The sequence below is a fragment of the Akebia trifoliata genome, chromosome 8, assembly GCF_017979445.1.
Source record: "Akebia trifoliata isolate Shusen 1 chromosome 8, ASM1797944v1, whole genome shotgun sequence".
NCBI classification, from domain to species: Eukaryota; Viridiplantae; Streptophyta; class Magnoliopsida; order Ranunculales; family Lardizabalaceae; genus Akebia; species Akebia trifoliata.
In genome coordinates, this window is record NC_141382.1 from 35,417,403 (window position 1) to 35,443,935 (window position 26,533).

Consider the following 26,533-nt stretch of genomic DNA (forward strand, 5'->3'; position numbering starts at 1 on the left):
CAAGGAATGTAAGGTTGATGAGGGCTTTTGGGACATTTTATGTTAGACTTTCTGAGTAAACTGAGATCAAGTTGTATCTCTTAAGTTGAAAACACACAGGGAAGGTGTCTCAAATATTCAATAAAAAATCGAGGGTATTTCTAAATTACCTTTAAAGAAGGAAAATTAATATTTTTTTTATGTCAGCTTCTCTCCTTATTGTTTATGTGGTAGCTTGACGTGGTCTAATTCGTTAAAGTACAATAGACAACAACCAAAAAAAAAAAAACACGACGCGTAACTTTTACGTGACACGGAAAACCACTTTTTCAAAATGTTAGGTTGTTGGTGGCTTGGTGCAATAGCATTAGTTTCCATATTTAACATACCCTAAAAAGACTAATTAAAGGGGAGAGAAAAATGTTAAATTGGGCCAAGAGAACGAAAGGGAAAATGCTGAAACATTTACAGCTGCGATTCTGACAAGTCTGACGTGTGATGTGCACATAATCATAGATGTATTTTCTCACGATACGAGCAAAAACCATCTACAGTTATGCATGCATGTCCATGTCAGAATTGTGAGAATCACAGTAAATGCTTTGTGTCACCCCCAGCGACTCGAAAGAAAGAGGATTGTAGCCATCAAGCCATGGGATTAAGTATTTTGATTGAATCTCTAGAATAGAATAATTCCCTTGAAACATAATGATTATATGTTTGTTATGCATTATATGTCACACGATAGATCATATTCTTCTGCACTTTTTTAAGTTTGAAAGAGAAGTGTGGACCCAATACTCCTTGATTTAGGTGTCAAACCGACACGATCTACTTTTTGGGTTATTAGCCACTCTTTATGGCCCATTGACACACAAATGTTTGGCCCGGCCTTAGAATATTAGAGAGATAAAGTATTGTAATAAATTATATCTTTAAAAAAATTTAATCCTAATCTTAAATCAATTTAATGTAAGTTTAATCATTATTTATTGCACTTCTCTATATCTAATATTCTTGCATGACCCACCCTTTGATGCACTTTAATTGTTGCTTTTTATCCATTGATTCAACTATCTTTTCTTGATGGGCTTGAAAAAACAAAATGCCCATGATGAAGAAAATTTTAGTTTGGGTAAAACATCTAAATCTAGAGAGAGTAAACCCTACAAGAGACAAAACCCTACACCAAATAACTTCAACCTAACAAAAAGAAACCAGTCAAGAAGCTGGACCGTTGAATTGAGTCTTTGGCAGAGATAAGCATATTTCACTTACCATCAAAAACCTGGGAAGAATAATTATAGTTAGTGGAGTATGAGTTTTCAGAACAGAACAAAAATAATAATAATAATGAAAATTGGTGATAAATAGATTGTATTTTAAGCCATCAATTAAAGATGGTATTTATGCTATATTCTTCCAACCCAAATTGTCATCCGCATAGTACTTATTATGTTGTAATGGAGAAGAATATATAACAATAATGTAAATCACAGACCCCTCCACCTTGCAATGGTGGGTGGAATAATTGCTGGACCTCATTCCTTATTCTAGATTTAGAGAGAGAGAGAGACAAACAGACAGACAGAGAGTGAGAGAGAGATTTAAGATAAAGATTGCAAACTAAGCACAACAAATTGTGAAAGAAACACTTGGGCATTTCATGCACGATTAAAACCGCTTATGTCATTGATGAGAATCTACAGTACAGAATCATATACATCCACCAAGCCAAGCCAAGCCAACCAAGCTATATCCAGCAGAAAGAAAAACACCAAAAAAAAAAAAAATTCTTGTTCTCTACTTGTGTATATATATGTTAAGACTGTATGAAATATGTCCCATGCACCCAATATTACTTCTTCAAGTAAGTGTTTAAACACTACAGTAGGCTTTCTAGGCCCTTGTTTTCTGGGGTTTGAATAAAAAGAAGAAGAAATAGAAAGAATGATTGAGTGGGGAGAAGTTTATAAGGTGGTGGTGGCCATGACACCTCTATATGTTGCACTGTTGCTAGGGTTTGGCTCTGTGAAATGGTGGCATCTATTCACTCCGGAACAGTGCGAAGCCATTAACCGCTTCGTCTGTTACTTCACTCTCCCTCTCTTCACCTTTGAGTTTACGGCACATGTCGATCCCTTCAAAATGAATTACTTATTTTTCGGAGCTGATGCAATCTCAAAATTCATCATTGTGGTTGTTTTGGCTTTATGGGCTAAGTGTAGTAGCAAAGGGAGCTATTGTTGGTCTATAACAAGCTTCTCTTTGTCTACTCTTACTAATGCTCTAGTTGTAGGTGTGCCCTTGTTGAAGGCCATGTATGGCCAGGCTGCAGTGGACCTTGTGGTGCAGGCTTCAGTGGTGCAAGCGATCATCTGGTTGACGATACTGTTGTTCGTGTTAGAGTTTCGTCAAACAAGGAGTGATAATTTATTGATGCCGACAGGAAGCATAAACTCTCACAATATATCCATTGAGCCAATGAAGGATGGAGAAGGAAATGAGGTGGTGGTTACGAAAACTAAACCTTCGTTCTTGAGAATGATGAAAATTGTGTGGTTAAAGCTCGCCATTAATCCTAATTCTTATGCCAGTATTATCGGCATCACATGGGCTTTCATTGCAAACAGGTATACACGATGATTCATATCTAAGCCATTTGATTATCCCTTTTTTTTACCTCTTTTTTTTGTGTATTGGGCGAAGGGGATTTTGGGGTGGCAATTCTTAACAACATGACATTAAAGGGTTTGGGTTGAGCCTAATCAGGTAGTCGACCGTCTATAATGGTTACTAAATGGGTCGTGTCCGGATTATGGACATCAACCCATTTGACCTGTTTAATTATTGTGTCATTAACGTGTGGTATTGATCATGATACACAACTCAAAAAGACACAAATTTAGTGGGTTTGACTTGAAGATAATCATATAAATTTTTAACTAGTTAGTAAATGGGTTATGGACACTAAATGGTTTTGACCTATTTAGTAATTGTGCCATTAACATGTTATGTTGACCTTTGAACAACTTGACACGTAGATATAAGGAATATCAACAACTTTTTTTAAAAAATTACTCATTTTAAATGTTTTTTCACTTTAATTTAATCGTGCTCCACTGGTTATATATGTCAATCTTAACCAAAAACAATCCAAACTATTTATTAAGAATCATGATAATTTGACTACCCCAGGTGGCACACTCAATCAACTCTTTTGACATGACAAGCTTGGAATCGTAGATTTGTACGTCTTAGGATACAAAACTGCACTTCCTCATAAAAATGTGTATCCTGAGACATACAGATTTACAATTGAGTGTGCTACGTGGGGTGTCAGATTATCACGACTCATTTATTAAGCGGACAAGAAGGGTCCCATCCTGTTATTTGTTTAATAAACAAGTCGAGTTCAGATTTAAGATTTTGTTACGATTGCTAAAACAGTCGGGTTAGGGTTGGATAATTTTCAGAACACGCTTACCTCAACACACGATGAAATTATGTTTCGGGGCCAAGCTATAGCTAGAAATCCGATCGAAACAAGTTGTTTTGGTCAATTTGAGTTGACTCGATGAGTTTTAAGAAAACATCATTTCTTAGTCCATTTTCTGATTGAGTAATTGGTGGGTTATTGTAAATGATAGGTGGCGTTTTGAAATGCCAAGCATCATGGAGGGATCTATATTGATCATGTCAAGGGCAGGGACAGGCACAGCCATGTTTAGTATGGGTGAGAGACTCTTTCTTTTTTCCTACTAATATTGATAGGTGATTTGATGATTTTGTTTTAATTAATACTGTTTCTTACTTGAGTTTTGGTGGGTTGATAGGGATCTTCATGGCACAACAAGAAAAACTTATTGCTTGTGGCACGAGCCTGACCGTGATTGGTATGGTGCTGAGGTTTATTGCTGGACCAACTGCCATGGCCATCGGCTGCATCGCCGTTGGTCTTCACGGCTATGTCTTGCGAGTGGCCATCATCCAGGTGATACATCAACCACACCATATATAGTTTTAGAAGTTAGAAAAAAATTCGAATAGACTTCGAGTGAGTCAAGTCATGTTGAGAAATCACGAGTTGACTCGGACAATTCCAACAAATAAAAATTAAATTTATAAATGTTTAAAAACTATTTCTAATACTATTTTAAAATATTTCTTTGTTGGTTCCTAAAAAAAAATTATATATAATCAAATAACCTGGTTGAGTTTCTAACATACTCTTACCGAGTTGACTCAATGATTTTTTTGAGTTGTTAGGGAAGATGGTTCCATGAAACCGACTACATAGTACATACTACACGACATGCCAGGTTACCGGTAATTATATTATGTTATCCCTCCATGTGGCAAACCTAGACATGTAAGTCAACTTGGAGGAGTCTGACCAACATAATCACTTAGGTAGGGTTTGCTCCCTCTAATTGTGCGTTCGAAATTGGGTGACCTCCAAATCCTTATACCTATATACATGTCTCATGTGGAGAACACACACACACACACTCTCTCTCTTTCTCTTAATTTGATAAGTAAGCTGGACTTGAACTCAAAAACCTAATAAGTTAACCAACTAAGCCCAAACATTAGGTATAATTAATTATATACATATTGACATGTGGTGGGTTGTGTACCACAGGCAGCGTTGCCACAATCAATCACCTCTTTCATCTATGCTAAGGAATATGGATTGCATGCGGATGTGCTTAGCACTGCGTAAGTTGTTTAATTTTACTAGTACCCGCATAAATTACCAATAACAAAAGATATAATTTTTAATAAAATAATTGAAATATTTTTCTTTTTAAAAGAAAATTATTCTATTAAATGTTACCCCATGGTTTTGGAACTCATCGATTTCAACTCAGAACCAAAACTCGATGAGTTGAATATTCGAGTTTCAAAATTATGAATATTAATATTCCCCCACTAACTTTAGATCTTAGTGCCTGGTTCCTGGTCTAAAAGTAGGGTTGTTAACACCTAAAAGACCCAGATATCATTGTCCTTCTTGTCTTGAAAATTATTATTGCCACACCAATTTTTCTTATAATACTCCAGTAAGAAAAGCGTCATATGATATTACCATTACCACACCATAAAAGTATAAGTAAACCCTATAAGTGATTTTGATATAAATCACACCAAAAAATTTGTGACTACCATCCATTCACGTGGATTTATTCATATTTTCATGAAGCAGTGATATCTTACACAAAAAATAAAGATATATAACCAATATATTTCTCTAATTTTAAATGAAGAGAAATTCCATTAGCACACCAGCTTTTACTTGTAACACACCAATTCTTTTGAAATTAACCAGTTGTTTATATTATTATATTAAATCGGTGTGTTATAATTAAAGTTTGTGCGTTAATAAAAAAACTCTTGTAATAAAATCCTTGGAACTCATGGAAATATAGAGATGGATATAGGGGATGAAAATCATATTTTCTAGAAAAAATCATTTTGTTGTCTATCTTCCATCCACAATCAAACATTACCTTAAGGGAGGTGATTCTAAAAGCCCCAAAAATGTATATATATATATATATATGAAATTAATAGATGAACTTTAAAGAAATATCTCTAATACAATTTAAATTTTGTTTGCAGGGTGATATTTGGAATGATAGTTTCCCTACCAGTGTTAATTGGTTATTATATCATTTTAGAGTTTGTGAACTAATTTTTCTTCTTCTACTACTTTTTTCTTTTGTGCCTAAGAATGTATGGAGAGTAATTTTCAATTCCTGAATACCATGTAATTTTAATTTGCTGATCCTAATGTACTGGTGCATCGATCAAATTTGATGGCAATAAATTACAATCATCCCATTCTCATTAAAACCATTTGATCTGAATGTATACAATTAAGAATGGCTAATGATCCAAAAACTCAGGTACACGTGCAAAGCTATTGGCTATATGTTAATAAAATATTACGTTCTCTTTGTAATGGGTGATGTTAATAAGGGTAACCCGAACAGTTGAAAACTTATGATATATATATATATATATATATATTTAAAGCTTTTACCTTTGTTAGGGCACCCCACAATTTTTACTTAATTCCACTTCTTCCTCATTCCTTCCCCCATCAGATTTGAACTAAGCTAGTTGAAGCTTTTCCCACCTAAAAAATTTCGACCAACTCTAACAACCATCTCATCCTCTCCTCTCCCTCATCACCTCATCCATCCCTCTTATATTCTCTACTATTTATTTGTTGAAAATCCTAACCTAAGACCAAAAAAAATAAAGAAAGTGTAGATGGAGTTGGAACTTCAAATCCTTTATCCCAAAAGATTATAAATCTCATCCAACCACACTCTTAATGTGTAGCGGGTAAAAAAAGAGGAAGAACGCCGCATTTTTTAAGTTACTCCAATGGTGGTGACTGTGGTGGACAAAAGCCAATCTATTCGAACTGAATAAGAAGATAGGGTGCTTTCATCTAGTGGAGTGCCCTAATCGCAAAAACAGATTGTTGGGATGCCTTTTGTACATGGGTTGCCCAAATGAATAACTGGGGTGCCTTCAGATCACCCTTTTGTAATTCTCATTTAAGTTGTATTCACTCTTCATACATGATTATAAAATTCCTATGAGAGAATATTTTTACTTTCATTTGATGAATTAAAATCCATAAGTACCATTATATGGCAACAGGTACACAACTTACCATTGTATGCAAGAGATGCATTCTCAATTGTTTCCAAGATCAAAGTAATTTGCATTTTAACTGGAAATTCGACAATTACGTTAATTTATCGATCATTGATTCTATATTTATGTGGATAGATCAGGACTATTTTGGGTAATTAATACTGTGAGTGAGATAAAAAGGACCAATAAGTGATTCACCACCTCATGTAAACAAAAATAATTGAAGAGAAGCTGATTTTTTTATTTTTTATTTTTTATAAATAAATCTGCTCTAAACTTCGCCCACTTCTATTTCAGATTTAGGTTTAACCTTCTTATAAGATCTTCTCCAAGTATTTTTGATTGAGAATTATAAGTAAGTGATGTTAGACTATCCTGTATATAGGGATAGACTCTTCTCTTCTAGGTAAAAAGACTAAAAAGGGAAATTTGTAATGTTGAGTTCCATTCAAATCACTATTGATCATATTTTCTCTCTTTTTCTTGATAAGTATTCACTATGATTATCCTCATGAAGGGCGAAGGTGTTATTAGATAATCAGCGGTAATGCTCCAATATAAGATTATAGGTAATCTGGTATTTCACTGTCCAGTGAAGAGGGTGAAGGTCGCCTCCAGTGCTGAGCCTTGTACCCTTTTCAAACTATAGTAGTAGGAGTGACAAACTCCGACACAAAAATACAAATCATCCATCCATCGATAGATAGCAATTACTTGTATATTTTTCACACCAACTACCCTTTATGTCATACCAACCAATAAAATTAGCTATGGTGCTCAGGGTGGGTGTAGTCGTTGCTCCCCTTCTCCTTGTTTCATTGATTTAGAATCCCTTTTTATGTCGCCTATATTCTTGTTTGGTGTGTTATGTAATATTATTAATGTGTTTATAAATCCATTTTGGTGTGACAATTTAAGTCTGTCTTAAGATATTGTAATGCATAATATTGTATTAAAATTATAACTAGTATTAACAAACATTAAAAGATATTTGGCAAAAAGAAGATCCCAAGTGAGATCACTAAGAAATAAGAACAAACTCTTGTTAGTTCTTCTGTAGCTCAACAGAGCAAATCAATGCTAATATTTTTTTTTATTTTTTAAAAATTACATCCAAAAAAATAAAAGAAAGAAGAGTAACTTGTTAATGGCATCAAAACAGACAAAGAATGGACTTACGTAATTACAAGCATTTACAATACATTAAAAGGGGGAAATCTGAACTTAGACCATACCTGTGAAGGTGTATAAACCATGTTTTGCATCCACAAATGGAGAAATAAAAATATCCACTCCCGCGCTATAGGATCTTTCCAGCCATTTGATGTAATTTTTGTGCTATGATAATGTGAATGTGTGTTACAGCAACTTTGAACCCCTGCCAAAGGTGGGGAAGACCAATAAATACACACTTAAATGCTACTTTGGTTTGTTTGTTGATATGGATCAATCCAACATTCATCCTCCTCCACTGCTTTTATCCATCTTTTCTTGAAGATCTCAAATTCAATATAGGACTGCCTCCTCACCTGCAAAAATAATTGCTTGCTTAGTAGATTGCCTAACAGAGCATATGCAATCTATAAAGTAGACTATATCATCCCCCCTCCCTCTCAAAAAAGAAATAATTAAAGTGATGCAATTTTTTCTTTTTTGGTTGGGTGAGGGAAGTCATGAGACTTACTGCAGATCTATCAGTATGTAAATGGGACCCAGATGGAGCCTGCACAGTCAAAGAAAATTATGTTCTCAGTTTGAATGAACATAAAATGAGGAAGCACATGAATTTGTGTTTAGCTTGAGAATCATGGCCAGATAATTCAAAACTTGACTGCATGAATGAGCATATAGTAGCAATGAGCCTCAAAACCAAATATTTATTAACAAAACATTTACCAGTCAAAATATCCTAGCTATTCAGTATCAAATTAGCAAAAAAATGTTAATATATGTTTTCTTTGTCCACTTCCCCTTTTACACTTTTGTTCATTATTCTCCTTTTTCCAGCACATCTTAGCCCAACAATACAACCCCACCCCACCCGAAAAAGAAAAGAAAAGAAAAAAGGAAAAAACTGTAATTGTGTTGACATACTACGTGGAATTGGTATGTGTAAATCAAGGCACGAGTCAAATCTGGCTCAGCCATACCCGAATATTTTATAAATAATATTAGTAGAATCGTACAAGTATTATAAAAATTTGAAGAATAATAAATGACTATTTATTGCATAAATGTTCAATTATACAAAAATAAATATTTTTCCTGTTGATTATGTTACTATTTAATATAGGGGATAAAAACTTAGAATTTGATTACATGCATTTGAAAATATGAGGTGATTAACCTAAATTTTTATTTTTTTAACATAAATTATTTGTTTATGATACTCATAATAAAATAAAAAAATCTCACTTACTATTTATAATTGGTTACCATTGTTCTTAGTTTATTAAATAAACATTACAACATCACCATAGAGCTGGTAGATTATCTAGGTTTATGCATATGAATATAAAGATATGTACGACTCTCTTAATATTAATGTAATAAAAACTGGGAGTGCTAATGTATTGTAGAAAAAAAATTTAAATGTTATAACAAATAAAATATAACACTTGTACATACATACACATCATTAAGCCCTTCAAAACATTGTAGCACGAACACAAACGTATTTGGTTGGAGTGGGAGGGTCACGATAAACATGACAAGATCACCGATTTCACCACAATTATAAACAGGATCTTAACACGTCCAACTAGCCTGGAGTGGGCGATATAGGTAGGCCTTGAGATTTCACACATAAACTTCCCTCAGATTTAAAATAATTGTTTGACTCAAACAATACCAATCCAGAAAAAGATGCTGAGCTGAGATAGAAGCACCAAAAATTCAACTAAATTGCCTCTAGAAATATATTTTCATCATTTAAAAATTTTCTTTCCTTCATAAATATATATATTTTACCTTGTTTTCATCTAATCTCCCTAGTGTTGGGAGACCCAGATGAACTATGTATTCAGAGTCCACCACTCCAACAGTCTTGGTTCGATCACCCTGTCAAAATAATGCTTATCACTCAATATGGCTGAGATATTGAACGCAATGACATTGCAGGGATTGAAATGTTACCTGTGCACAGTAACCAAGCTGCTTATCGAGGCCCCATGCATGGATCAAATCATTCTGTAAGTAGAATCAGAGAGCAATTACTGTAAAAGCCGAACATGTCCACCTCAACTTGAAAAGTTATTTTAAAGAGTGTACATGGGAGAAGCACACTTATCAATGTGGCTTAAAAGTAACAACTTCGTTGGGCTATAATCATCTCAGGCCATGCTAAAATAGAACTTCTATTGACACACCAACTTTTGCTAATGCCACCCCAAGATGTGGGCTAATTCTTTGGTGTTACATATAAATTGGGGTGTTTAGCAAAAGTTGGTGTGGCAATAGAATCTCTCTAAAATAGGGAAGCAAATCCATATATCAAACCATTCCATTGTGCCACACAAGAGCTAAGAAAACTTTCCTAGCTCCCTCATTCATTCTCTGGAACCAATATCTCTAAAAAAATATCCTGATATGTTGTAAAATTGGATTAGATTACTCATGTGGTAGAGGTGCTATACCTGGATCATATACCACGCACAGCGCCAAGCTTCTCTTGAGAACACAGGTGCCATCATTTCTACCCATCTGCACCAGATAATGTTTTACTAGCATAAATAAAAGAAAAATTCCCCAATTTTATGGTAGAAGATGTTGTTTCAACTGTAGAGGTAATATTTTGAAAAAAGAAAATGGACCAGAAAAATAAACAAAATTATGCATAAAACACCAGGATCAGCGGGTTCATGATTCTTTACCCTGTACATGGGGGAGCTGTACTGTTCTCATCGCACCTCTTTGCACCACTTAGCTTGTAAATCCTCCTGTTGATGTAATGGATTATACCAATTGAAACATATACATAAAAGTAGATAACTTCCATATACACATGTTTATTGCTAAAGTCAAGGTGTAGTTAAATAAAAAGACAGTACACCATAAACAGTTTAAGGGCAGCGGCATATATGCAAGGTAATCAGTAATTCCTGTCACATCTCGGAGATCCATTAGATAAAAACAGTCAATCTGATCAGGTGATCCACCAGCCATCCCAGATGCATTTCTAGATTGTTATTATCATGTTGACTTTAAACAAGGAGGCTCTCAGTTAGGACCCATCAAATAATGTCGCTGACCAGCTGTACATGGAACATGAGTCATCATATTCCATTTAAAGATGGTAACTCCTGCTTATATTAATGAGAACCTTGTTTCCTCATTCATACAAACTTCTTGTGAGATGTCTAGTATTTTTAATAGGTTTGGACTTCAAGAGGCAAAACAGTATCGAAGGGGACCTTTTCGGGAAGCAGAGTGGGCTCAACCTGGAGTGAGAGGAAAAGGTCCTGGGTCAGATTACCCGATTGGCATGGTGGGGTTCGGGGGCCCGAGGCGATTTTTTTGTGGTAAATATATATATTTGGGTCCTGTTCGGTAGCCAACCCCTTCGTCCTATATGGATTAGAAGTTTCAAATGGGTTGATTTTTTGTGAGGATGATCTCTATGATGAGGAGACCATCCTCACAAAAAATCAGCCCAATCAAAAACTTTTAAGCCATGTAGGAAAATTTTGGCTCCCAACGTTGACTCCCTAATGTTGGCTGCCAAAGACTACCCTATATATATTTGTGTGTATGTTCGAGTAGGGTTCTTCATGTCTAGTGTTCTGTGAGGTTCCTTGTGGCTGAGAGAGTTGTAGAGGACAGAGAGTGTAATATTTATTGTTGATAGTGGATTTTTCTCCCTCTCCTCCGTGGACATAGGCAATTTACCGAACCACGTAAATCTTGTGTTTTTTGTGTGTTCGTTTTAATCTTTACTTGCTTTCTCTTGTTACGCTTCCCCACAACAAACCCTCATTAGTCTAGAAGAGAATTTAGATCACCTGTGCACTTTTGACCTCCTCCCACGTGCAGTGATTTGATGATGCACTTCAGATTTAACAGGATCCAATGCTGGCTGTGATATCTGCAGTCCTTCATCTTTGATTATTGACAGATAGCTGGAGCATTGCAGAGTATCAAGTATGAAATTAGTCTTCATCAAAGAAATTACAACCTCATGGTATTTCATCATACTACTTGGCATGCTTTACATTTATATAAACTGAAAAGCTATCACCAAAGCCTTCTCTAACAATTTCAGATAGCTGCACAAATCTCGAAGATCATACTTACCGTCCTGGATGAAAATTTTCAACTCCAAGGTCCTCATCCCAAAGGAAAATATAGTTGTACTCGGCAACTATGTCTGGATGTAAAAAACGCTTGGCAAACCACCTGTGTATCGTTAGAAGTGATATTATACTTGACGAAGACCAAAGGCCAACATATCTTGAAGAATATAACTTCAATTAATAATAATGGGACAAGCAATTTTGATGCACCAGAACCATTACCATTTGGTTTGATTAATAGCAGACACATGTATGGCGCGGTCATTCCATTCAAAATCGCTCCATTGATCCACAACACCATCGTAATGGAAAAGCATAACAACAAAATCACTTGAAGGAAACTGCAATGAAAAATAGAGTTCTCAATCACAGAGATGAGCAGATAAAAATTTAAAGCAGGAGGGCATTACAAATCAGCCTGTTACCTTTTTAACCATTTGATCGATAGTTTCTTTTTGCTTTATTCCCACTGCAATGGCCAATAAGTTCATTGAAGACTTTGCATTCTTCTGGTTCAAAATGATGCAAAACAAACTTTTGTTTTAAGTACAGAAAATCAACAGGGTAAGCAAGAAAGTAGATTGTACAGCTAATTGAATCGATTGTGGTGGTGTTTGGAGTCTCTCTCTCTCTCTCTCTCTCTCTCTCTCTCTCTCTCTCTCTCTCAAACACGCTTGAAAAATAAGAGAAACATGCAGGGTTTTATTCGATTCATGACTCTTGGCAAGAGAAAATACTACGAAAAAGAATGGGTTATTTGCAAAGTGGATCAATTGTAAGCCCCCAATTATAAATAAATAGAAATAGGGGCCACTAAACTATGAATACTGAATGGAAAAGAAAACTGAAAAACAAAATCAAAACATAGGGAAACCATGGCTTCTTGTTCGATCTCACAGACAAAACCAAAGATGTGGAGGGAAATTTTGCAAATCCATACACCTTGAGATGTATAGTTGTATACCACAAACCACTTGCCTCCCCTCAATCTACTTCTCTATTGCCTCAACCTTTCGTCTACCAACCAATGACACTTTGTCACTTTATTTAAGAGGCAATCTTAAAGTATTTCTCTGACAAAGTTAAATGAATCAAATAAGTTATTCCTCTATTTATACACTTCTCTCTGTCTATCTTTGGTAAGTTCCCTTCCCCTCTAAATCTCTTACCATTTTAGTTCGATTATGTCTCCAATTTGGCAGGTTTCCCTCTTCTTATGGTATTACTATTCTGAATTTGATTATTTTGGATTCTATGATATCTGAGATTAGGAGTGATCTTGAGCCTTTGCGTATCTCTATTGGTCTTCATGGTTCGTTCATTCGTTCTTGAACAAACAAATATTCTGAGATGATCCAAACCTAGGCGTCAGGGAACAATCCAGACTTTGGTGATGGGCTTATATTATTTACGACATGTCACCTGCCCGGGGTTTTTGAAATTATAAACACCTATTCTTTTATCTGGAAATATCAACCATAGTTATATTTGTCGATTAATTTTAATTCTTCCTATTCCCGATTTATGTGCATGAGTGAGTATGTTTTTGACACCATAACCTCGAGACATCAATAGAAGCCCCAAAATTTTCCCCTAAAATACTCTTTATTGATTGTCATTTTCAATATTACCACTCATCATCCTGAAATTCCCCAGCCAACAATAAATTCAACTTCCATTACCTCTAATGTACGAAATAGGATAAATGATTTTGATTGATTTAATGAAAATAATGGTTATACAAAGTTACACACATGCATAGGAGTGTTCTTTTCTGATTAAAGTAAAGAATTTTTATTCAAAGATTAGAGCGGATCATTATGCCTATCGATCTTCAGGTTGGTACTGTGTGAACATTCTTCTCTTTGGACTTTGCACTTTATCAATTGAGAATGATGTTTTTAACATCTAAAGAGGGGCTTGTACTACTCACTCTTCTTTGGAAGTTGGTGTGGATTTTCTTTTATCCATGCTTCGCAATTTATTAGTTGAAAATGTGACTTTACTTTCTCTGAAGAAGTTCTTGAAGTACTTTTTCTTTTTTGGATGCTTCTAATAGATTTGAGGTGTAACTTTTCTTCTCTCCATACTTCACACTTTATTTGCTCAGCCGAAGGAGGGTTTACCATCCAACCCATCCTACCAATTCTATCTCGCTTTGAGAAATCTACCATTCAGAGTATTGGGACTTCTTTTTCTGGTCGTTTGTCATAAATCATTTCTAGGAAAGAACTCCAGCCAAAAAATCAACCATCCATTCCACAAATAGATATTGATGAATGAGGCTTTTGCTTATAGAGAAGATTATGTGACAATCTACTCTAAAAGATTTGTGCTAGAAGAAGGGCTTGTAAACTTAATATTCTTTAAACGATGTTGTCTCTACAGAAAAACTTGTGAGCTTGATCTTCTCTAGAAGTTGGAGTTCAAATGGAGAAATGATCGAGGCCTTATTGGAATTGTTTTTGATTTTTTTTTTAATTATAAATTTATTAGAAACACAAAGATCATACAAGAGAAGCTTTCAAGGCAGTCGAGATGACCAACCAAAAAGAACAAAAGCCCGAACTAACACAAAGTCTCCTGACATAATACAAAATATTAAGAACAATCTCCTACAAAGTAGATTCAATCCCTTTAAAAACTCTCTTGTTCCTCTTCAACCATAATCCCCAATAGGTGGCAAACGGAAAAAACCTCCACAAAGTTTTCATTCTTCCCAAAAACAATGAAAAATCCCCACTCTGGAAAAGATAACACAAAGTTGGAGAGCACCCAAGGAATCCTGAAAAGACCAAAGAAATGACATCAAATGGAAATGACTATCCTATTATGCCTTAACTTGATAGACTTTCATTATCTCATTCCAACTTTTAGTGATTTTAGAGACTTTTAGTGAACCTTATCCATCTCTTGCGTAACCCATGACTAGGCTATTTAGTTTCTAGGCAAACCAATTTTGGTAGGTTTGTTGGCCCAATTAGGGATCGACTTGTCTAATTGGATATATGGGCTCAGTGTCTAGTATGGATCACTTTTAGACCCCAAAAATCACTTTGTGAACAATGTCACCAAACAATCAATAACCCAATCACAATTCTTATAAAAGTGATTCCATAGAAGCACTTTAATTGAAAGTAGAGTTGGACTGAACTAGAATTAAGTTTTAAGACATTCTCCATAATTTTGAGTTTCAAATTTACCTACTCTCTAACGTAATTATACATTATCTATAAATAATTGATATATTGATAACCTTGCTTTTTTTTCTTAACCTTTTCTCCAATACTTTTATAGTTTGACTTGTAAGTTGTATTCAACCAAATAATTAACCTAATTCTGCACATCTTCATTGTTCTTATAAGTAGGCAATAAGGTGTTTTCCTCCATACATCCAACAATTTCTTATATTTGCAATCTGTTAGTACCACATTTTGTCAATCCCGAGACTTAAGTTGTGTGTCTGACCGGCTTAAAATTGAAGACATGTGAAGACTACGGTAAAGCCGCTTAACCTCAAGCACATCGACGAATCGCTTCATATGTGTGTGCACAAAACCTAAAAGGTAATGAAACCACCTAGACATTTTTCCAACACCGAGATGATTGTTAGGTCGACTCATATTGGTAAGACCATCCTTTTCCTCGACCCGTTCTTTCATCAAAACTTCCGAGAGCCGAAAATGACTTGTCAAGAGTTAAAACGGCCAAAAGGGCATTTTGGTCATTTTACCACTCTTAGGCCATCTCCCGTCCTTTGATAAGTGTTTGAGAATCTTATAGTGGCAAGATCTTGAAAATCTCTTAAGCGTTTAATCGTCGGACTTCCTAGGAGCTTAACATGACCCAAAAGGGCATTTTAATAATTTACTTGACGCCATCGAGTAAAATGACGAGAGCCCTTGGCAGCAAACTTCATGTTTCACCAGGGTCGCCGGGTGAGTCACTCCAACAGTCCGAAAATTCGAAAATAAAACCGTTGGAACTACCGGCGCCCCCGGGAATTAACCCGGCACCACCGATAGGTAATTTTTGTTTTTCAAATGCCTTTAAAACTTATCTCTTGAGTTCATTTGTGGGTTGAATCAATCCCTAAATAACTTGTGCTCTCCACTCTCCCTTCTTAGAGAGCATTCTCCATAACATTGGAGGATCATGCCTTAGTTGAATGCACCCTCAACTCAAGTAACCTCCATAAGAGTCTAGCATTAGGTGAGCTTCCCTCAACCTATCTTGATCTCTCATTTGATCCCATTTCAACCATCAAACCTTTCCTTGAACACACATTAGTACATTCATGGAGCAAAAGAAGAACATGGAAGGAGTAATCACAAGGAGCCGACAAACTCGAAAGCTTAATTGGAAGATCCAACCGTCGAGACATACTTATGAGCTCAAGGACTCGAAGAACTTAAGATCGCCATTGGCAAATCTTAAAGTGTTAAGTAAATCCTTCCTTTTTTTGTTTTGTATTTTCAAAACTTTATATGTGATTACTTGGTTCTTAAAAATCAACCTCTTGTTAAAATCGAGGATTCTTGACAAGAGTAAAGGTTCGTGAGTTTCCGAGGTGCAAAACTCACAACATTTCGAGATGATGCATTTCTATTGATCTTAAGGTTTTAGAATTTAACCTAAGTATAAAAATTTTATGTACGGTTCAAGGTGAATCATAAACATCAATGATTAGTGAACACCAAGACCTTTACAAAGGTGACCTTGGAAGTGGATGTAAGCACATTGCCAAACCACTATAAAATTGCTTGTATCATGTTTGTGAAAATGTCACTATCAATTTATACTTAGATGAATGCATGTCATGAATGAATATTATGCTATGTATGACATACCATTAATGTTTAGACTCTAAGTAAACCTCAATTGCATTGCAAACTAAAGATAAGTCGTGAGAATAAATGTAGGCACATTACTGAACTATTATAGTCTTATTTCTCATGCATGTTTTATGATTCCGCAATTTACACTTGAATGCCTTGAATGTCATGAAATACCATGAATGCCGAATAGGTAAATCTTATATGAATAGACATTAAATGACATGACAAAATGAATATTTTTATTTCAAGTATATTTGCATTAAATGAAAATTAGAGATATGAGTGCAAAATCAAGATTAGGTGAATGACTTTGAACACAGTCAAATTATCAATCTAAGTTAAAATTGGATAAATCGAAATATTTTAATTATCTTATTCACCCCTCCCACCTTCTAGGACTAGACACGGTACGAAACCCGATATTTTCATAATCATGTTAAACAACTTAATTAATAAGCAATTCAATACACGATCTCATTCCTTGTACAAAATTATATTGGAATACCATATGGGCTTGAATTCTTTCCTAACTTCACCTTAGCCAAAATAACATTTCAAGTTGAGCCTTTCATAAGAGAATTCTCCTAGCCCATCTTAGGATTTTGAGTTCTGAAAGTGTCCATAAATTTTGAGTAGTTTGTAAATTCTACAATGTTTTAATAATTACTCGAGAACATTTTTTTCGTCTCAAAATTCTCTTTGGAAATATAGTAACACGATAAAAGAAATCCCTAAATCACATACGCACCCCCAATACCATAGCAGAAAAAAATATTATATGGTTCAATACCATTCACAACTCGTAAGGAAAATGTATAGAATTATGCAAGAGTTTATTTCATCTCACATGAACTTTGGGACAATGAAACATGGAAATCATGTGCAGGAGCTTGACAATCTGTATTGATTTCTTAGTTTTTTTTTTTTTTTTTTTTTTTTTTTTTTTAAGGATATGATTATATTGATTAAATAGAAACTGAAAAAAAAAAAAAAAATCAAGTTCCCTTGCATAGCAACTGATATCTGCAAATGAGGTTTCACACACCTTTTTCTTTGGGGAACCCCATAATGGCCGCATTTCCAAGTTAGACTTCCTCGAAACAATACCTTTAGGTAATGTTTCACTCCCATAGGGTCGGCATTGATTCTAAAAGAAATACAAGAATATAATCATGGAATATTCCAACTGAATATTATAGATGAGAATGATATGATATGACATTTTCCAAACAAGTATGTGTTCAGAGAGACAAACCTTGCATGCATTTGTTTTTGTCTTCTGAATAGAATCAGCCATTCCCCATCTTGATAATCTCTATGTAAGGGCACCAAGATTTATTCAACATATGTTAGTATATTTGAATCATACTTTCATAATACATCAAATGGATGAAGAATATGAAAATGAACATGGATTTCCAAATGAGCGGAAAACACAAAAGTTGTTCAAAATCAAATAAGTGAAGAACTACTTTTTGATGAAACTAGGAAAAAGATGATCACACATGCTTTGTGTTAGAGTTCTTATTTATTGTCGTGTGGGCACAATACTTAAACCACATGACCAACCACATGTTTTTAATATAAAAGAGAGGTCGAACCCTATTGGGAATGACTTACTCATTCTCTTCTCTAGTTTCCTCCTTCTCTCCTTAACCCTAATCTTCTAGCACTTTGTTTAATAACCGGTCATCTCCATCTCCTTAAGTTCACATTTTTTTATAAGAAAATTTTCATAAAAAATAATGGTAATCGAGAAAACCACTGGAATAAAGAAATACAACACCAACCACTCTTTGGATAGATTACAAATCTCGTCCTACACACAATATTCTCTAGTGGAAAGATAATTCATACTTGCTTGTAATCTGTGGCGATGAATGAACTCCCAATGAAGAAAATTACACAGATCAAAGAAGCTGTTGGAAGGAGACTGCAGAGACATGATCTCCTACTTTTTGGATCTGCGAGTAGAGAAAACTGAAAGTAAAAGCACTAAAGAACTTCAGGCCAAAACTTAAATATGTAGAAAATGCATCTTGTTTGTTGGAGATCAAACCTGTAAATCAACCAAACTAGCATAAAAATACAGGATGCAAAATCATTCTTGAGTGAATAACTTTGATAATAGCTATGAAGATGACCCCTGAATGTCTGAAGTCAGGGTCCTCAAAAATATAAACTTCAGAAGAAGGATTTCACATTTTTAGGATGAATTGACCAACCCATAAACCATGGAACATTTTGCTAGAATCAGAAGAAATGTATATTTATCGCACTTCACTTGGCCAAGTTGCTTGAATAATCGAATTGTAGTTGTAGTGGCCCCCCTCCCCCCACCCCTCAAAGATGATTTAGTTAGATTAGAAGTATGGTTTAAAATAGGGGTGGAGGTCAATATCATAACAAACAGTTTTTTTTTCACCAAATGACTTAATGGTTATGTGGTTGGATGTATCTCAGCACACCATTCTAACACAACAATAGACAGGACAAACATCATCCATTTCCTTCTTCTTTGGAATGTTATATTTGTGTCTCAATTCTATCCCATATATGTATGCCCCCTCACCCAAAAAAAAAAAAAACCAGGGAGCATGAATTTTTTTTTTTTATGAGACAGGGCCTCCCCACCCCATTTGGAAGTGTTACCAGTCCCTGCAGATACGCCCTACGACCACAAACTGGCACATCACGTAAAGTCGCGGGTGGGGAGACTCGATCACACACGACCCTCGGGCCCAGGTTATTGAATCATGGCTCCACCATTCGTGGAGTTAGGGAGATGAATTAGAGCTGCCTGGATCTGTAACATATGGGTAACTTTTTTAATGTCAAAAATATGTAGGTGTGATGCTCTTGTAACAGATTTTCCTAGTAGGTTTGGGATTCTAAATAAGTCGGAACTATAACTCTGTAGTGGAAGCTCTAAGATTGGCTCCACCAACATAAGAACTATACAAATCTTGTGTATTACGCTTGTTTCTAATTCTTCACCATATTCTCTGTTTTAATGGCATCCTCTAAAAATCCTCAATTTTTCAAAACAGAAGATATTGATGAAATCTACAAAGTGATACTGTAATTAATCACCAAAATACCCTATTGTATTGTCGTCCATGCTCAAAGAAATAGAAGCATTTTAATATTTTCATAGAACTTTGAAATCATCAAATCCGAAACTAAAAAAGAAAAAGAAAATATCCATGAAGCTTCAATCTCATGACATGTCATGTAGTGTATCAGAAGCCTATTAAAAATTAACTGTTAGAACCGAACATGGTTGTTTAACCTAATTTATAAAAAATAAAAATAAAAATAAGCAAATTTCAGAAACAAAGAACAATATTCAAATCAAAAGGATAAAGTGAATGAGAAAGGGAGAGGAAAGCTTACACAATTTGATAACTTCATCTTCCATGAAACTTCAAACCAACTACAGATGTCAAGAATAAAAAGAAGAGAGATCAAATAGAATATTAGTAGAACAAAACAAAACCCTCTGCAACAGTAGCATAACCATGGGAGAGAAGATCAAAGATCAAAATTACCTAACAGAGTTGGATAGATAAAAAAGAGACTTCGATTGTTGTCTTTAAGGACAACAAAACCTGTTGAAGAAGTCGGATTGATTTCGGTGTTATTTTCAAACTTGCTGATGTTAGAAGAGGAGAGAGAGAGAGAGCGATGTTTGAGTTTGTTTGGATAGGCAAGAGAAACATAACCCGAATAACACGGCGAATGTCAAAAAACGTGGATTTGGGGGATTTGAATACTTGGAAGTTGGGACTATCGTGCGTTTTCACTATATAAAAAGGAAATCTTCGGTGTTTGGCACTAATGTTTCTTCTATGTAATAATCAGCTTTAGATAATGACACGTGGAATATCAATTAAATCTGCCAACCTCACAATAGATTAACTCCGGGAGTAGAGATCCAGTCAGATGGCACCCCCATTTTGATGCACATCGCATTTTTTAGACCCGGTATGGACATGCGATCCATCCTTGGTTAACCTACGTTACCAAAAAAATCATATTAATAACTTGTATCTACTCTCTAATCTCTTAAAAAGAATTTAAATCCAACAATTATAAATCATACAATAATAAAATCAATGGATCTTCATCACCAATCAAAATGATCTTTTTGTGTGTGGATTCCTTGAGGGATGGATCACATATTCATACCGTTAGTGGGTCACCAAAGATGCCAAGTAGCATAAAATGAGGTGCCACATGACCTTAGTTAGGAATGGGATACCTAGTTGGATCCCTATTCGAAATCCTAAGTGATTTTTTTTTATTGACAGCCCAACAATCATCTGACATGTAACGCAAATGACGAGAAAATTTATCTCTTTTGCTCTCAAGGCCTCTACTCACAAATTTTAATTTTAAGATATCAAATCTTAAAAAGGCTCATTGGTTCACATGGATTACCACTTTGGCAATCTAACACCATAACCTTTATTAATGAAAACTCATATTCAAAAACAAAACAAAAAAAGTTCTTCAAATTTGATCCAAGGAATTGAAAATGGACGACTACCTAACACTCAAATTTAAGATTAAAATTTAATGGTGAAAAAAGACTTTTTTATTTTTTAAAGTTCATAGAATTTCATCCTCTGCACCCTTATGGCATTGGATTATGTTTTGAATGCCACAAGGTGATTCGCTCAAGAAATTCATGTTTTCCATTGTGGGTAGGACAAAGAAATTTTCTCTCTTATTGCTACATCATTTACGTCACATGTCCAATGTTGTTGTGCTTGTTTTCATTAAAATGCAAATATTTAAATCAAGGAGTGGTTCTTTGCACACACCAAAAGGCAGGTGGGTATGTAGAGTATTTTTAGTGTGTGCAAATAGCTCCACCTTTCTCATAATTATTGTAAAGGGTAATAATGGTACATTATCTAGACTATACATGTGTCCTAACAGAGTAAGTGGTACTTGAAGTGAGCAAATAGATCCAATTCTGCCCAACAGCATGGCAGACCAAGTAAGTAGCGTCTGGTTTGACTGATAAGGCGAGATAGCATAAGGAGAGATCTAGTCTACTTAGCATGAAAGGCTTAATCTGAATATCTGCATAATCTTGGACTACACATGTCAAGTCTGGAGATCTCAGAAGAGATCTCCAAGAATCTTGGACTCATTCTCAGATATTCAAGTTTTGTTTAGGATCCTTGTAATTAGGAGATTCAGTGTAATCGAATCCCGATTAAAGGGGAAACCATGATTTGAAGGAAGAACCTATAAATAAAAGAATCAATGGAAGAGAAAGGATCTTTTTGACCGAGAGAGAAATAGGGGATTAAAACTACTTTTATTGAATATTGTTTTCTCTGCAACTCTAACTTAAACGTTGGAAGATTATTAGCAAGTACCACATCGGTGCTTACAAGAGGAACTTAAGAGCTACTTCGGTTCAGTAGAGCAGAGTCGATTAAGGTAAAACTCGATTCCACTTCTACAAATTTGGCGTCACCTATGGGAATCACTACAGCAAATTGATTTTAGTCAAAATAATGGTGAGAACCACCATATCAATCGAGGGGAACGCTCATCTGCTTGTGGCTCCTACCATGGAGGCTATTCTCTTGAATCAGTTAGAAAAGATGATAAGGCAACAAGTGGAGATGCAGAAATGAATGAATGACTTAGCTGAATAGAACCGAACGCAAAGTTAACCCATAGAGAACCAGTAGAAAGAAAAACAAAATCTCCCACCTCTTAACGAGGATAATCGTAATTCAAATGCAGAAAAGCAATTTTCGATCGTAAGACCCAAGTGGGAGGGAGAACATTGAAACCGCGACCATCACAACAACTAGAGTTGAGCCCATGATGGGTTTAACGCGAGAGGAGGTTAGAGATATGATTCGAAAGGAAAAAAGATGTGGTAAAAAGCACGGATATCGACTTGGTGGCTGCATAGGCTGTTAGGGGAATTCAAAAATCACCCTTCACAGTCGAGATCTTGTCTAAAGAGATCTCAAAGAAGTTTGTAGCCCTATGTTCCACCCCCTATTCAAGAATAAAGGATCCAATTGAGCATTTGTTTCATTTTCGACAAATGTTAACTCTGTTGGAAGGGAATGAAGGCTTGATGTATAGGTTGTGTTCCCTTTAGTTTGTAGGAAATGCCTTGATCTAATTCCACAAGATGTTGAGTGGATCAATAGCTTCTTTTAAGGAGTTTTGCACTGCCTTTGTGGCGTGATACTTCGGCAATAGGAAAGTTGCCAATACTTTAGCATACAGATATAGTAAGGAGTAAGCTTCAGAGATTTTACAAGGAGATCTAGAGAAGAAGCCATGGCCCTAGAGAGCTATGACGAGAAGACTACAACAGTGGCATTCAGGAACTCTTTGTCATTTGGCTCAGGGTTATAGAAGTCTATGGTGAAGAAGAGGCTAGAAAAGCTTAGTGAGTTGTTTAAAAGAGCAGATAAATATATTTGACTAGATGATGATCCTTAAAATTTAGTCGAAAAGAGTAAGTGGTTGTTTGATAGTGCTTCAAAAAGTAGTTTTTCGCAGCTTTTCGCAATTAAAACTCAATTTCATGCCGCAATTTGTTTTTGATAGTGAAAGCGCCCTAGATCCGCGGGGTGCGCGGATCCGCTTTTGACCCTTGAAGTTTGGGAGTCACCACCTAGTTATTACGGTCTAGGAACCGGATACTGACTCTAAACAGATAAAGAAACTAATCTACTGAAGAGAAAAACGGGTCCGAGGATCACGTTACAGGGTTGGAAGGTGTTAGGCACCAACCCCACCCGGCTAATGCCGGTCTCTACTTATCCCAAATAAGACTACATTGCTAACAAATAACCTAGATAAAAAAATAATAATAAAAGAAAGTTTACCTTTGATACGCAAAGATCTTGTTCCCTCAGATCCGACAAAAACTGCTCCTTGTACCGTACTCCTTGCTTCATTCTGTCTCCGGATTTGATTTTGATCTCCGAGACAAAGTATCTTTTTTTTCTTGGATCTGAATTCTTCAAGTTTGTTAAAGGATTTTGGGGTATGTTTGAAGGGCTTTTAGGTGTTCTTTAGGCTAAAATCGAAGGAGGGATGTTAGGTAAGGAGTTGAGACTCCAAAACTAGGGTTTATGGGAGGCTAGGGGGCTTTTTAGACGTACTTCTCTTAGGGTTTATGATTTGATACGAAAATAGGGTGTGAGGACCCCTATTTATAGATTTTTTTAAGGGTTGATTTAGATAGAGTTAGTGTTTAATTAGAGTTCTTTTAATTAGAGTTGTGTTTTAGTTAAAATTATTTTAGGTAGAGTTGTGTTTTAATTAGAATTGTTTTAGGTAGAGTTGTATTTTAGTTAGAACTCTATTAAATAGAGTTATTATTTAATTAGAACTCTATTAGGATTTTGACTTTTGGTCTTATTTGATTGACTTTTAATATTTTGACTTTAGTCTTAATTGATTGACTTTTAATATCTTGACTTCAGTCTTGCTTAATTGACTTTAATTTTGACTTCAGTCTCACTTAATTGACTTTAGTCTTGCTTGGTTGACTTTGATTTTTTGGAGAACCCCTATCTATTATATCTTTAATTCTTTGGACCCCCAAATGGAGGGGTCCTTAAAGAAATATCTCACGAACCCTCAGCAATTTTACTTGAAAGTCCGATTGATCGATTTTAATTATGAAAATTATTTATTTATTAATTTCAAAAATTTTAATTATGAAAATTGTGAAATTACCGTTTTACCCCCGGAGAGGACTTTTCACGTTTTAAGTCAATTTTTAATGTTCCAGGATGTTTTAGAATCGATTTTTCATAAGGAATTCAATGGAAATATTAGTTTGTATCATTTTTGAAATTTTTCGTGTGAAATGGTCATGAACTTTATGAGGGGTATTTTCGTAATTTTATCAAATTTTGTGAAAATTGGTGAAATGATTTATTTGATTTCGATTTGTTATTTTATATGTTCGAAAGGATTTTCCTAATCGTAACGTAGGTTCTAGGGATATTTTTAAGTTAGAGGTATTTTGGTAATTTGGTCATTTTTAGTGATTTTTATCGTGAAACTTCTTTTTGGGTCTGCAAGATGATGATTTATATGTTTCTGGAGTCGTATTTTCCTAGCGTAGCGTGGTTTCTAAGATTTTGTCAGTTTGAGATACCTCATCCAGATTTCTGAAACATTTCTGGTAACGAAATAAAACAATGGAATAAACATCCATCATTGGGAATCCTTGAGATGGGTTGACGAGTTGATTAATCAGGTGAGTACAAAAATGAGGTGTCTACAGATGCCCCTCTTTGGCAGAGGGTTGAAGCAAACTAGATAGCAAATCTATTTTGGTAAATAGTGTGATATCCGAATGCCAAAGCTAGTGACAGTTCATTTTACAGCCTGATTTAGCAATTCGTCGGGGCATTCAAATCATTGAGTGTAAAACTCTCCCTGAACAAAAATGTTGTCAGGTCCTCGAGCGTGAGCTCTCACTGACAGTGTCAGATCCTTGAAATTTATAAAATTCTCCTTGACTAATGAAAAAGTGCACGTGTGTGCAATGGTGTGATGCTTACTGAGTAAAAATGTGTCAGGTCCTAGAGATCTTCTCTCACTGACAATAATGATTCAAAATTGAAATGTGTTTATGTAACGAAAGCAATCATAGCAAGGTCAAATAATGAGGAATTGGAGTCATAACAATGTAGGAACTTCGTTAAATCCTATTTGAAATTCTTTTTTAGAGTTCAAAAAAGTATGAGTTTCATTTATCGAGCTCAAACCTATTGTAGCCACGCTTCTCAGGCTAAAGAACTTAAACAATCCTGTTAATTCAACATGATTCAAACAAAGCTGGAGTTTCATTTCTCGGACTCTGGTTGAGGTTTACAGGAACTTAAACAATCCTATTAAAATTGGAGTCTCATTTCTCGGACTCAAACTTAAGTTTATAGGCACTTCAAAAAGCCTATTCATTTTATGATTCAAAAAGTTGGAGTCTCGTTTCCCGGACTCGAACTTAGGTTTGTAGGCACTTCAAAAAGCCTATTCATTATATGATTCAAAAAGTTGGAGTCTTGTTTCTCAGGCTCGAACTTAAGTTTGTAGGTACTTCAAAAAGCCTATTCATTCTATGATTCAAAAATTTGGAGTCTCGTTTCTCGGACTTGCACTTAGGTTTGTAGGCACTTCAAAAAGCCTACTCATTCTATGATTCAAAAAGTTGGAGTCTCATTTCTCGGACTCGAACTTAAGTTTGTAGGCACTTCAAAAAGCCTATTCATTCTATGATTCAAAAAGTTGGAGTCTCATTTCTCGGACTCGAACTTAAGTTTATAGGCACTTCAAAAAGCCTATTCATTATATGATTCAAAAAGTTGGAATCTCGTTTCTCGGACTCGCAGTTAGGTTTGTAGGCACTTCAAAAAGCCTACTCATTCTATGATTCAAAAAGTTTGAGTCTCGTTTCTTGGAGTCTCGTTTCTCTGACTCAAACTTAGGTTTGTAGGCACTTCAAAAAGCCTATTCATTATATGATTCAAAAAGTTGGAGTCCCGTTTCTCGGACTCGAACTTATTAAGTCAGTTTCTCGGACTTAGATTTATAGGAACTTAAACAATCCTATTAATTCATTCTATGATTCAAAATCGAGCTCAAAGTTTGAAAGATCAAGCCTTTGTTGGCTTATCATGCATCTAGATTCATTATAATTGGGCTTCGTCGGACTTTTAAGCTTTTGTATGATTT

At 35.2% G+C, this 26,533-nt stretch overlaps 2 protein-coding genes across 5 annotated transcripts; one reads left to right on the top strand and one right to left on the bottom strand.

Moving 5' to 3' along the window:
• Positions 1-1,802: 1,802 nt before the first annotated feature.
• Positions 1,803-5,776, top strand: PIN5 (Auxin efflux carrier family protein). The gene is made up of 5 exons (XM_086451537.1): positions 1,803-2,612; positions 3,630-3,715; positions 3,816-3,973; positions 4,625-4,701; positions 5,605-5,776. The coding sequence occupies exons 1-5, from the start codon at positions 1,930-1,932 to the stop codon at positions 5,675-5,677; spliced, it is 1,077 nt and encodes a 358-aa protein (XP_086307663.1). The 5' UTR covers positions 1,803-1,929; the 3' UTR covers positions 5,678-5,776.
• Positions 5,777-7,729: 1,953 nt separating this feature from the next.
• On the bottom strand, positions 7,730-20,539 carry LOC147396600 (uncharacterized). Of its 4 annotated transcripts, none has more exons than XM_086451535.1 (15): positions 20,338-20,537; positions 20,183-20,222; positions 18,644-18,750; positions 18,042-18,101; positions 17,832-17,933; positions 12,374-12,457; positions 12,171-12,289; positions 11,950-12,051; positions 11,658-11,774; positions 10,530-10,595; positions 10,293-10,359; positions 9,793-9,846; positions 9,628-9,717; positions 8,342-8,380; positions 7,730-8,186 (listed from the first exon to the last, which is right to left on the bottom strand). In XM_086451535.1, exons 2-15 carry the CDS (start codon positions 20,205-20,207, stop codon positions 8,070-8,072), a joined length of 1,149 nt encoding a protein of 382 aa, XP_086307661.1. In that variant the 5' UTR covers positions 20,208-20,222; positions 20,338-20,537; the 3' UTR covers positions 7,730-8,069. The 4 variants fall into 4 exon arrangements, with proteins under 4 accessions (XP_086307661.1, XP_086307659.1, XP_086307660.1 ...); XM_086451533.1 differs by having other exon boundaries at positions 18,644-18,766; XM_086451534.1 differs by having other exon boundaries at positions 12,374-12,454; positions 18,644-18,766; positions 20,338-20,536.
• Between the last annotated feature and the right edge of the window lie 5,994 nt (positions 20,540-26,533).

What these genes read in the sequence shown, in the direction of transcription:
- PIN5 (XM_086451537.1), top strand. Translation starts at nt 1,930, where the DNA reads ATGATTGAGTGGGGAGAAGTTTATAAGGTGGTGGTGGCCATGACACCT. An exon ending in CACAGCCATGTTTAGTATGG is followed by an intron (nt 3,716 to 3,815) that starts GTGAGAGACTCT and finishes GTGGGTTGATAG; the next exon opens with GGATCTTCATGGCACAACAA. An exon ending in GCGGATGTGCTTAGCACTGC is followed by an intron (nt 4,702 to 5,604) that starts GTAAGTTGTTTA and finishes TTTTGTTTGCAG; the next exon opens with GGTGATATTTGGAATGATAG.
- LOC147396600 (XM_086451533.1), bottom strand. An exon ending in GGGGTTCCCCAAAGAAAAAG is followed by an intron (nt 12,458 to 17,831) that starts GTGTGTGAAACC and finishes ATTTTGAACCAG; the next exon opens with AAGAATGCAAAGTCTTCAAT. An exon ending in AGCTTGGTTACTGTGCACAG is followed by an intron (nt 9,718 to 9,792) that starts GTAACATTTCAA and finishes TTATTTTGACAG; the next exon opens with GGTGATCGAACCAAGACTGT.